At 42.4% G+C, this 12855-nt stretch overlaps 1 protein-coding gene and 1 pseudogene across 7 annotated transcripts in view; both read left to right on the top strand.

Annotated features, from left to right (window-relative positions):
- NCAPG2 (non-SMC condensin II complex subunit G2) overlaps window positions 1-12855 on the top strand; it is an 87432-nt gene that overhangs the window by 1489 nt on the left and 73088 nt on the right. For 3 of the 7 annotated variants that reach the window (XM_017519373.2, XM_037735316.1, XM_037735310.1), the window contains exons 2-3: window positions 1857-1958; window positions 2249-2365. In XM_017519373.2, the coding sequence (XP_017374862.1) occupies window positions 2288-2365 (78 nt within the window). In that variant the 5' untranslated portion in view covers window positions 1857-1958; window positions 2249-2287. Of the gene's footprint in view, window positions 1-1600; window positions 1689-1856; window positions 1959-2248; window positions 2366-12855 lie in introns of all 7 variants that reach the window. The other 4 variants (XM_017519361.2, XM_017519377.2, XM_037735302.1 and 1 more) reach the window with 3 other exon arrangements.
- LOC108296805 lies at window positions 9468-10682 on the top strand (annotated as a pseudogene).

Raw genomic sequence — 12855 nt, forward strand, 5'->3', positions numbered from 1 at the left:
CCCCTGAGCCCTGGGCATGGGCACCGCCCTCAGCGACCCCTGAGCCCTGGGCATGGGTGCTGCCCTCAGAAACTATTCCCCCAGGTGTGGACATGGGCTTTGGCCTCAGAGACATCAGTCACCTGAACTCTTGCTGCTGGTTTGGTGCCTCTTGTGTCCATGAGGAAGGAGTTTGGGGACGGAGTGGGAAGTCACAGGTGGTGAGAAGGTTACAGGGATTTCTTCTTTTTAATGCCCGTCTTGATTCAGTACCAGACCTGTGCGAAGAGTTGCCTGCTCTTCGGATTGATAACTGGACGGTGAGGTGACTTCTTACCTTGAAAGTAGCATTCTGGCTGCAGGCCGAGGTCTTATGCACGTATGGTACAAGAAACATGGAATATTGCCACTTTGGGAGATAGAAAACTATTAAAAAATTACAGTCGCCGGGCGTGGTGGCTCAAGCCTGTAATCCCAGCATTTTGGGAGGCCGAGGCGGGTGGATCACGATGTCAAGAGATCGAGACCATCCTGGTCAACATGGTGAAACCCTGTCTCTACTAAAAATACAAAACATTAGCTGGGCATGGTGGCGCGTGCCTGTAATCCCAGCTACTCAGGAGGCTGAGGCAGGAGAATTGCCTGAACCCAGGAGGCGGAGGTTGCGGTGAGCTGAGATCGCGCCATTGCACTCCAGCCTGGGTAACAAGAGCGAAACTCCGTCTCAAAAAAAAAATTATGGTCACTAATATAAGAGAGAAAATGGGAAATATGGAAATCAGTTTGGTAGTCGAAAGGAAGTATGTTACTGTATGTTGGACTAAAATGCCAAAGAGGTACACTTGGAAATAGAGCAAAGAAGAAGAGTGACCAGAACTCTGAAAAAGTGGAGAGTGTTCACACACTTGGCAGGAGAAGGTGTGTAACTGCATGTGTTTGCTGCGCCTTGTTGGATTATTTTTCTAAAATCATGACTTTGTCCTGGCCACTCTCCCTTTCCTCCCCATTTTCTTTGTCAGTAAAAAGGGTGCCAGCCATGGTTGATTTAAAGAGGGAGACACGTGGTCGTTGGGCAGTTTTATCATTGCATGAACGTCGCAGAGTGCACTTGCCTACACCTAGATGGTGTAGCCTGCACACAGAGGCTGTATTTGTATGGTGGTGCCTACTGCTCCTAGAATGTTACTGTACTGAATACTGTAGGCAACTGTAACACGATAGTATTGGTATGGCTAAACATATCTAAGCATATTAAAGGCACAGTAAAGATATTATAATCTTATGGGACCACTGTCATATATATGATCTGCTGTTGACTGACTGTTATGTGGTACATGACTATAGTTCATAGTTCAGCCATTTGAGTTGAGGAATGAGGTGACCAGAATTTACTGTTAACTTATGTGGGGAGTCATTACACTGAGGTTATTTTCTGCTTTGTTCAATTTAGACATTAAAATCTAGTATTACATGTTTAAGATGACTCTCTATCCCCATAATTACTGCCAGTAGTTTTTCATATTGCTCTATTTATAATGGTGCAAATAGTTTTTATTTATTTTTAAGGTGGGGGGGTCCTACTGCAAATGTGTTCCATCATTTGCTATTACCTCATCTTTAGGTTGATATCTTTTGAGTAGGGCACCAATAGCTCCAGGTGTTGTGAATATGAAATAGAATTTCCTTGAAAAACACCGGCAGGATGGAAGGTATACAAAGTCCCCTGAGCTCATTATCCCGAAGGGTTGGGAGGAGGGTGCTGTGGTTGAGCATGCCTAATGAATAGTCTAACAAGATCCCAGGTGACCCCAGGGCCACCGTTCTCCATCTCACTTTGAATAACAGAATGACACTAACTGGGATTTTTTTTGATGGAGGAATGGCCTTTTGAAAGGGAACATCTTCAGAATCTAGCAGCCGGGATCAGATTATTCTTTTGTTGAATCAACTCAGATCTGCCAAGACAGCATCTTTCTAAGGTACTAAAAAGGGAGAGATGGTGGTGAGCTTCCTAAGGCTATTTCGATTTCACCCTCCTTAGTTGTTGATAAAATATCATTAATGTCATGATATTAACATCCCCAGTAAAGGAAATAAGTAAATTGTCTTTCAAATATCATAACTTGTTTTATGTGAGAATATTTTTAGAAACTGTCTACAATACGTGGTTCAGGAATTTTCTTGCAGTTCTTGGATGTTAATATCAAATTAAATCTTGTAGGAAAAGATATATTTGCAAGTGTTTCAGTATGATTGTGTTTTCCACTAGGGTTAAAAAATAAATGCCATTTGAACAGTTCCATCTGTCATGGAAAAACGTGAGACATTCGTACAAGCCGTGTCTAAGGAGCTGGTTGGAGAGTTTCTGCAATTTGTTCAACTTGATGTAAGTTTCATGTTTTAGTTTTGTTGTGATTTTTGACTGTGAATATGAAATATGTTCTAAAATCATTATGTCTCCAAACAAAACATAGTTATCTCAGTGAATCCTTAGAGACCAATGTTTATTTGAAAGAAGAAAACCAAACCCTTTATACTCAAATCTACCTGCTGGTGGGCTAAGCTAAGATATAAAAGATAAACAGAAGTTAACCAGTCAAAGAGGGCTGTTATGGGTAAGGACCCGTCTAACCAAGAAGGTTACTCTGAGGACTAGAGAAGGCTTGTTGTGTTTGAATTTGAAGTTCAGCAGGAAGGCAGAGGATGAGGCTAGTGGATAGGCTATGCGGGCCTTTACCAGGTGCTTGAAGCAGGGAGTCAGCTGTAGGCAAGGGAGAAAGAGAGCAAAAGAGGAGAGAGAACTAGTGGACAAAATAGAGGTAAGGAGAAAAATATGGTTTGCTTTTTGGAAATATTCCTTTGGCTGCAAGTGAAAAGTATGTCAAAGGGATATATTTAAGAGACTAACCTCTTAGGTCCTGCTCTTCATAAAGATGGTTGAATTAGGAACTGGAAATGGGAAGCTGCTTGGAAGTACAGTGATGGCATTATTGGATTGCTTGGATATGGGGAGGGGCCCAGGCATCTGACTGTGTAATACCATTCAGCAAGCTGTTGATTGTGGGAAGAGGGTGGATTCAAGGGAGAAGGTGGTTCCATTTTGGAGGTGGCAGATGACTGCTGGTGGGATGCACACCAACAGATGGCCGGTAGTCAGACCTGCATGTCTGAATACCAGGGGAAAGGCCTGGGCTAGACGCAGGTTGGGCATGGAAACCTAAGTTGTGGGAATGCCTGCAGTTATCTCTCTAGTGTTTCGGAGAAAAGGGCCTTGGACAGAGCTCTGAGGAAGCCAGCGTTGGAGGCACTGACTCTGAAATACAAAAGTAGCCAGGCGCGGTGGCTCAAGCCTGTAATCCCAGCACTTTGGGAGGCTGAGGCGGGTGGATCACAAGGTCAAGAGATCGAGACCATCCTGGTCAACATGGTGAAACCCCATCTCTACTAAAAATACAAAACATTAGCTGGGCATGGTGGCGCGTGCCTGTAATCCCAGCTACTCAGGAGGTGAGGCAGGAGAATTGCCTGAACCCAGGAGGCGGAGGTTGCGGTGAGCCAAGATCGCGCCATTGCACTCCAGCCTGGGTAACAAGAGTGAAACGCCATCTCAAAAAAAAAAAAAAATGAAATACAAAAGTATCTTTGGGGCAGAAGACCCTTAGTATACTTGTCTCACTTGTTCTTCTTATGTGGTGAAAATCAAACTAGTGACAACAAATACTTAGAGAAGAATCTAATAATGAATTTGTTACTACAGCTAGTACTCAACTTACAACCACGGTCAGGACCGTGGACTGGTCATAACATGATTTAGTCGTAAGTTGAGTAGGCTATTTATACAATTGAAATGGTGCACGCGGAGATGGTAGTGCTGCCGGAAGCTGGTCCGCACTGTTGTACGCCCAGCTGGGCAACGTTTGCGCTGCCAGACACGGAGCAGTCGTGGCTAGCGATTGTGGTCGTAAAGTCGAATGGTCATAAGTTGCGTAGATGGTAAGTCGATCAATACCTGTAGTAACATTTAAGAAATTGGCTTTCTTTATAAGAGAAATGAGCTTATATGTTTTGGTATTATAAAATGATACCCTGTAAACTTAAAAATAATCACAAATTCACAGGCATCTTGTCACCATAGAAGTGTTTATAAGAGCAAATTATTTAGATATTATATAAATGTCTGCTTTAGCAGTAGCAGTGTATATAGCTTGTACTGGAAATGCAATATATACACATTTTAAAGTCTAAAAGATTGCTGTTGCAAAGTGCATACCATAATGTTAACAAAATCACAGCAAACTAAATTGAAAATCAAAGGTAAAAATAGTAAGTCAAAATCACACTGGTAGTCACAATGACAAGTGCCCTTCTGGTGTGCTTCATTTCCAGCCACCCCTGTTGTGTGCCAACCAGCCTTTGCAGTGTTGCTGGACGGCCAGCAGACATCTCAGGAGAATTCTGAATTAGTCCTTATACTAATGAGGCGTTAACTCTAGTTTATCAATAATACGCTTTATTGACACTTAACGGTTCAGCTTAGTACCTAGTCACTGTGTAGCTCTTAAAGGTAAAGATGAAAATGTGTAGGATTGTGCATCACGTGGTTTCATCAAGTTGAATGACATAAATGTCATTTTATATAATTACGATGTTTTCCCATAGTTCAATTTGATAAGAACTTAAATCAGTTTGAGACTTATCAGGGAAACCTCTCCAAGTACGATTAGTTCTGCTGTAGTCCCACACATGCGTTGCCAGCAATCACTGCACTCTGCAGAATTGGTTAGAAAAACCCAGAGATTTTGGGGAAAATGGAGGTTGGGGGGCAACACTGAAAATTTTTGCCAGTAACACGTTAAAAACAGATAGGAACCTAATAAAACAGTAGCATAATTTTATATGTTAAATCACTAAGAAATACATAAATACTATAGTAAGCATGGCAATTTAGCTTGAAAAATATTTAAATTCTGGCTGGGCGTGGTGGCTCACGCCTGTAATCCCAGCACTTTGGGAGGCCGAGGCGGGTGGATCACGAGGTCAAGAGATCAAGACCATCCTGGTCAACATGGTAAAACCCCGTCTCTACTAAAAATACAAAAATCAGCTGGGCATGGTGGCGCGTGCCTGTAATCCCAGCGACTCAGGAGGCTGAGGCAGGAGAATTGCCTGAACCCAGGAGGCGGAGGTTGCAGTGAGCCGAGATCGCGCCATTGCACTCCAGCCTGGGTAACAAGAGCGAAACTCCGTCTCAAAAAAAAAAAAAAAGAAAAATATTTAAATTCTATAGTTGGAAGTGGGTGCCTATGCTTCCAGGGTACACCTGCTCCTCTGTGCGTAAGAGGAAGAAAATGAGGTAGAACAGAGGAGAAAAAGGGAAGCTAGGCAGAGGGGAATCGGGAGCATTAGAGAGCACCGTGGGCTTGGGGAGAGCACAGTGAAGTGGGGTGGGGCCTTTGGGTCATAGTGGGTGAGGGGCACAATGAGTGGCCCAGGTGTGAATGCACTGAGCTGCTAGGTGTCTGAGATATGTTTCATGGGGTCCTGGTGACTCCAGTCAATGGGTGCAGTTTTCTGCATTCACCTGGTTAAATTTCTTGTCAGCTTGATGAAACCACGTGATGCACAGCAGAACTGATTATACCGTGTGCCCTTGTCCTTGTTGGAGAATCAGTGACGGGGAGTGGGACACAGCACTGGGGAGAATTCCGTCATTTAACAAAAATGTCCTGAATGCCTTCTGTATGCCAGACACTGCACTGAGAGTTGGGGTTGTAGTACACACAAAGCAAAGTTTCTGCACAAATGGGGGTTTATGTTCTAATGGTAGAGGAAGAAAAACAAGACATATATAAATAATGAAGCACGTAGAGGCTGGGTGCAGTGACTCATGCCTGTAATCCCAGAGCTTTAGGAGGCTGAGGCAGGAGGATCGTTTGAGGCCAGGAGTTTAACACCAGCCTGGGCAACATAGTGAGAACTCGTCTCTACAGTAATGTTAAAAAATTGACCAAGTGTAGTGGCTTGTGCCTGTAGTCTCAACTACTTGGGAGGCTGAGGCAGGAGAATCACTTAGGCCAGGAGTTTGAGGTTGCATTGAGCTATGATTGTGCAACTGCACTCCTGCCTGGGTGACAAAGCAAGACCCTGTCTCAAAAAAAAAATAAAACCAAAAAGATACTGCTACTAACTACTACTAGTAAAGCCAGTAGAAGTTGGGAATGATGGAGTGGCTAAAGAAAACCTCAGAGGAGATATTTGATCAGAGTTGGTACAGTCAAGTGATTCTTGCTGAGGATATGTTCTGAGAAATGCGTCATTAGGTAATTTCATTGTTGTGTGACTATCCTAAAGTGTACTTACATATACCCAGTTGGGAGCAGCCCACTTATACACCTGGGTTAGATGGTACAGTACCATCCTAGGCTACAAACCTATATAACATGTTACTGTACTGTAGGGCTGTTGGCCCCACTGGGTTGTGGGGTGTCCCTTATGCTATGCTGAGGTGCAGGATCCGAGAAGTAAAGAGACAGGACACTGAAGAAATGGAGAAGAGCAGCTGGACTCGGGGGGCCATGCCACCTATGAGCGGAGACAGGCAAGGTCCCGAATGCCCAGAAGCATCTGTATTTATTAGGTACAAGCAGGGGGCAGGGTCATGCGTGAGGTCATCATCTATAGGCTTAGTGATAGGGCATACATAATCACATGAGTCACAAGCAAGGGGGCCACCCCATTATGGCACCTGGGCAGAGAGGTGGGCCGTGTGCAGTAGGAGGCCGTGCCATGCAGTAGTAGAGGTTCGTGTACAGAAAAGGGGTCCACCCCCATTAGGTCACCGAGGCAGTGAGGTGGGCTGTGTGCAACAGGTGTTGTGCGTAACACTTCTTATCTGGGGGCTGGAAACTTCAGAGGATTTCTAATACAGTAGAAGGATACTGTAAGCCAATGCAGTGGGAACTGACAGACTTGTGCTCTTCTCTTAAGATGTTTATGGGAGGATGATTTGAGCTAGCACAGAAGGGAAAAAAGACTGACAGGGTGTACAGCTGCCGTGACTGGTCACACCAGAGGGGTTCTTCTCCCTCGGCTATTTGCAGGATCTCAGGATTGAGGCCTACTTTACACAGGAACTTCATGCAAGGTACTACAACTCCTTTATCAGGAGGAGAGGCACTTGCTCCAAGCCTGCCATACAGCGTATGCCCTTTCAGGCAGGGACACCACTGCCTGGGTCTTTGGTTCTGGTCCTGGTCTGGCTGTTTTCCCACGTACTGCTTCTGTTCTGTGACTGCTCTGGGCATTCCTCCTACTACAAACTACTATATGGTTCTACGGAAGGATTCTATAAATCAGCACCGAAAGTGTTGGTACAACTGTAGCTACATCCGTTATATGATCATATAGAAAGATTATATGGGACTAAGTGTGATTATATATATGAGCTAGTATAGTAAGCAGTGAGTTATATGATTATATAGAAAGATTATATGGGACTAAGTGTGATTATATATATAAGCTAGATATAAATAAGCAGTGGGTTATATTTCAGGCACTAATTGTGCCTGTAGTCTGCACAGTTCTTCCTTGATGCCCCTGTGGGTGTTACCTACACTGTACTGGATACTGTAGGCACAGTATTATAACACAATGGTAAATGCGTATCTAAACAGGATAAGGTACAGTAAAAATACAGCATAAAACATAATGATGCACCTGAATAAGGCACTTACTATGACTGGAGGTTGCAGAACTGGAAGTTGTTCTTTGATTAAGTGAGACGTGACTAAATATGAAGACCTAATACTTCATTGTACACTACTATAAACTATAAACACGTTATACTCGGGCTATAGTAAATTTATAAAAAACATTTTCTCCAATAATAAATTAACTTTACCTTACTGTAACTGTTTTAATTGATACATTTTAAAAAAGTTTAAACTTTTAAAATTTTTTATAGTAAGTTAGCTTAAAACACAAACTCATTTTCCTTTACAAAAAAATCTTTATTTTATTTTAACTTTTATATTCAGGGGTACATGTGCAGGTTTGTTACATAGGTCACCTTGTATCATGGGGGCTTATTGTACAGATTATTTCATCACCCAGGTTTTTTTTTTTTTTTTTTTTGAGGTGGAGTTTTGCTCTTGTTGCCTAGGCTGGAGTGCAATGGCACAATTTCAGCTCACCGTGACCTCTGCCTCCTGGATTCCAGTGATTCTCCTGCCTCAGCCTCCCGAGTAGCTGGGACTACAGGCATGTGCCACCACACCTGGCTAATTTTTATATTTTTAGTAGAGACGGGGTTTCTCCATGTTGATCGGGCTGGTCTCAAACTCCTGACCTCAGGTGATCCGCCTGCCTTGGTCTCCAGAAGTGCTGGGATTACAGGCATGAACCACCTTGCCTGGCTATCACCCAGGTATTAAGCCTACTACCCGTTAATTTTTCCTGATCCTGTCCCTTCTCCTACCCTCCACCCTCCAATAGGCCAGTGTGTGTTGTTCCCCCTGTGTCCATGTGTTCTCATCATTTCACTCCTACTTATAAGTGAGAATATGGTATATTTGGTTTTCTGTTAAACTGTGTTAGTTTGCTGTGGATAATGGCCTCCAGCTCCATCCATGTCCCTGCAAAGCACTTGATCTCATTCTTTTTTATGGCTGCATAGTATTCCATGGTGTATATGTACCACATGTTCTTTATCCAGTCTATCATTGATGGGCATTTAGGTTGATTCCATGTCTTTGCTAAAAATCCTTTCTTTATACTCTTATTTGATAAGCTTTTTTCTCTTCCCTCCTGCCTTTTTCTTTTCTTTTTTTTTTTTTTTTGAGACCAAGTCTAGCTCTGTTGCCCAGGCTAGAGTGCAGTGGCACTGTGTCAGCTCACTGCAACCTCTGCCTCCTGGGTTCAAGCAATTCTCCTGCCTCAGCCTCCTGAGTAGCTGGGATTACAGGTACATGCTACCACACCTGGCTAATTTTTGTATTTTTAGTAGAGACGGGGTTTTGCCATGTTGGCCAGGCTGGTCTCAAAGCCCTGACCTCAGGTGATTCACCTGCCTTGGCCTTCCAAAGTGCTGGGAATATAGGCGTGAGCCACTGTGCCTGGCCACCTATTTTTACTTTTTAAACTTTTTTTTTGTTAAAAACTAAGACACAAACACAACACATTAGCATGAATCTATACCAAGTCAGGATCATCAATATCACTGTCTTCCACCATAACATCTTGTCCCAGTGGAAGGTCTTCAAGGGCAATAACAGACATGCAGCTGTCATATCATCTCCTGTGATAACAGTGTTTTCTTCTGGAATTTCTTCTGGCCTTAGCACCTGCCTAAGGCTAGTTTACAGTTAACTTAAAAAAGCAATGTGAAAGGAATACACTTTGAAACAATGATTAAAAAAAAATAGGTTTGTTTACACCAACATTGCCACAAACTTTAAAAGATTAAAAGATTAATCATTACTACAAAGTGATTAATCTTTTAAACTATGATGTTTTGGAGAGAGTGGGACATCCGGCTTCTGAGCGGTAACCTTTGTTGTGCTAACCACGAAAAAGAATTAAATATGGGTGATGTTGAGAAAGGCAAGAGGATTTTTATTCAGAAGTGTTCCCAATGTCACACCGTGGAAAAAGGAGGCAAGCACAAGACTGGACCTAATCTCCATGGTATCTTTGGGCAGAAGACAGGTCAGGCCTCTGGATTCACTTAACACTGAAGCCAGTAAGAACAAAGGCATCATCTGGGGAGAGGATACACTGATGGAATATTTGAAGAATCCCAAGAAGTATATCCCTGGAACAAAAATGATCTTTGTCGGCATTAAGAAGAAGGGAGAAAAGGAAGACTTAATAGCTTATCTCAAAAAAGCTACTAATGAGTAATAATTGGCCACTGCCTTATTTATTACAAAACAAATGTCTCATGACTTTTTTATGTGTACCATACTTTAATAGATCTCATACACCAGAATTTACATCATGAATGACTGACAGAATATTTTTTTGGGCAGACCTGATTTAAAACTAAGTCTGGCTTGTGGTTAAATGAGTATGTTCAGTTTTTGGATTTTAATAGTAATTCCAATTTAGTAAATTCTATCACTGTTTACCCTTTCTAAAGATATGATTAGACTTCGTTAGTAATGTTAAATTTTTCGCAAAGATGGTGAGTGCCATCTTAAAACTTACTGGAGATTAGTTTTATATTTAGATTTATATAACTGGTTATGTGAATATATTTAAATATGGGGGAAATTCCTTCACTGTCTCAGAACCAAGCGAGATTCACCTGTGTTTTGTGTTCATTTGCCTCTTAAAGGCAAGATAAATGGGTAGCAATGGCTATTTTATATTTTTGACCTTAACTATGCCAATCTAATTAGAATTTCCTGTATTTAAAATGGTTCCTTTTACTTATTGAAAGGCATTTGGTGTGGTTTATGTGTAATATCAAAAATTATTTAACACTTCACACATTTTATAGATGATCTATAAGGTCACATGCTTTTAAAATAGTAGCCAATTAAACTTCACTCTTGGATTCTTTACAATATAAGTCAAACTAAGTTATAACTTAGGATTGTCTTTAAACAGCCATTCAGAAACAAAACTGTACAACTGCTGTGTATTTGTGATTGGGAATGGTGCTTTTGCCAACTTAAAAGGATTAAAGTAGAGGAGATATACACAAATTTAAAAATGATGTGTGATCAAAAAAAAAAAAAAAAAAAAAAAGAAAACCACGAAAAAAAAAAAAAAAAAAAAAAAAAAACTATGATGTTTTGGTAGCCATGACATCACTAGGTGATAAGATCAGAGATCCAAATGGGCCATGTAGAGATTTGGGAAAAGAAGGTTCTAGACAAAAGGAATGGGAAAGGCTGAGACCCTGAGGCAGGGCACACTTGGGAGGCTAAGGGTGTGGACTTACTAAGGAGGAGGAGCAGAGTGGCAGGGTTAGGGTGGAGAAGTAATTTCTTTCCTGTTGAAATAATTGCTAAGTTAAAAGCTGGAAGAGAAATTCAAAGAAATCGTGAATACTTCTGAATAACCTATACCCAGATTTACCAGCTTTTACCGCTCGCCACATTTTCGTTATTATTCTTTGCATTCACATTTTTCTAAATCACTCGAGTCAGTTGCAGGCATTGTGCCTCTTTATCTGTAAACGTTTCAGTTTGTATTTTTCTAAATTAAAGATATCCTGTTATATAACCATATTAAAATCCTCAAAATCGGGAAATTTAACATTGCGGATAATCCTGTTAAATAAACCTCTGCAGCCTATGTCCTCTCCTCTTGAATCTGGATTGGGCTTGTGCCTGCTTTGATGGACGGAATATTGAAGAAGTGGCATTCAGAAAATTTGGCAGCTTCTACTTCTCTTTGGAGCCCCTGGTTGTCATGTAAGAAGTTCAGGATCACTCCCTGCTGGAGAGAGAGACCACACGCAAAGGCTGGAGGTTGAGACCGCAGAGGGAGACCTCATTAGTGGGCACCAAAGTGCCAGACATTCAACACCCAGCTGCCACCTTAAGCACAGACATGAGACCCTAAGAGTGAGCATCTGATTCATGAGATACAGTAAAATTGTTGCTTTATGCTACCAAGTTTTTTTTTATTATGCAACAAGACTTCCCCTGCTTCATACACTTTGTGCCAGTCACAAGAGAATAGTTCCCTCTGGGCATATAGCCTACAAAAAGGCACCCATGCTGGGCACAGGTGGCCAAGGCACTCACATAGGGAGGAGAGGCCCTGCAGGCTTTCCACCTGACTGGCGCCTCAGCCTCGTACACTTTGTGCAGCACAGGGCTGCACAACTCTGCTGCCTGGTGCTAGAGGAGGTTGTGGAGGGATGCCCACAGGCAGCTCACTAGTCTGCATGTGTTCTTCCTAACTGCTGGGCTTTTGTGTTGCCCTGCCTTTGCCCAGTGTCCTATGGCCCTCGAGGCCTGGGCTGTCACTGCTAATGTGGCAGTGCCAGGCAATGACCACCCCAAGGCCACTCTGGGAAGAGGTAGAACATTTCGATATTTGAACACCTTTTGTCCCTCATCCTTTCCTTGCCCTTCCAGCCAGCTCTCTTCTGTCCTAGGCAACAGCCACTCATTTCTCACATCCCCAGCTCCAGACAGCCTTCAGTGAAGCTGGGTGTGTGTCTCATTTTGTTGCTATTGTTTGTTACTGAAACCTGTCTCACTCATTTCTTCCGGCCTGATTTTTCAGGAAGGAGTTAGCAGCCCATCCTAGTTTGTCACACAGGTGGATGAGCAGCTATGTCTTTTCCTTCAGGCTATACCCTTCAGCATATACCTCTAATAGATTTTAACAGTCTGTTGGGTGTTATTCTTGCCCCTAAACTGTGAGCTTACTCAGGGCAGGGTGGGATCCGATTCATCTCTGTGCCCTAACCATCAGTCAACTAATATTTCCTCATGTAAGCATCATGAATCAGCACAGTCATTTCACTGGTCACCTTCAGTCACCAGTTTGCCCTGAATAGAAAGAACATCTTGATCTTTGAACACAGCAGCTATAATCTGTTACCCAGGCTAGGAACCCAGCACCCAAACTGTCCATTAATGTACTAGAAAATTACCATTAATGGACTTAAATGGGCCATTAACTTGTTATTTTTGCATAATTGAGGCATAAAGAATTATTCAACTGTTCACGATTTAATGTCTTGTCTATAGGCAGATCAAGACACTGTCTAAGGTCAAAAATTTGAGAGCTGGTCTGTTTGCACATGATTGACAGGCAAAGGGCTAAGGAAAAGGGAGAGGAGAAATGAAGGGGAGGAGGATCAAGGAAAGGAGAGAAGAGAGGAGATAAAAGTAAACAAGTGGAGGCAGA

Source organism: Cebus imitator, unplaced genomic scaffold (assembly GCF_001604975.1).
Source record: "Cebus imitator isolate Cc_AM_T3 unplaced genomic scaffold, Cebus_imitator-1.0 Scaffold20, whole genome shotgun sequence".
Lineage (NCBI taxonomy): Eukaryota > Metazoa > Chordata > Mammalia > Primates > Cebidae > Cebus > Cebus imitator.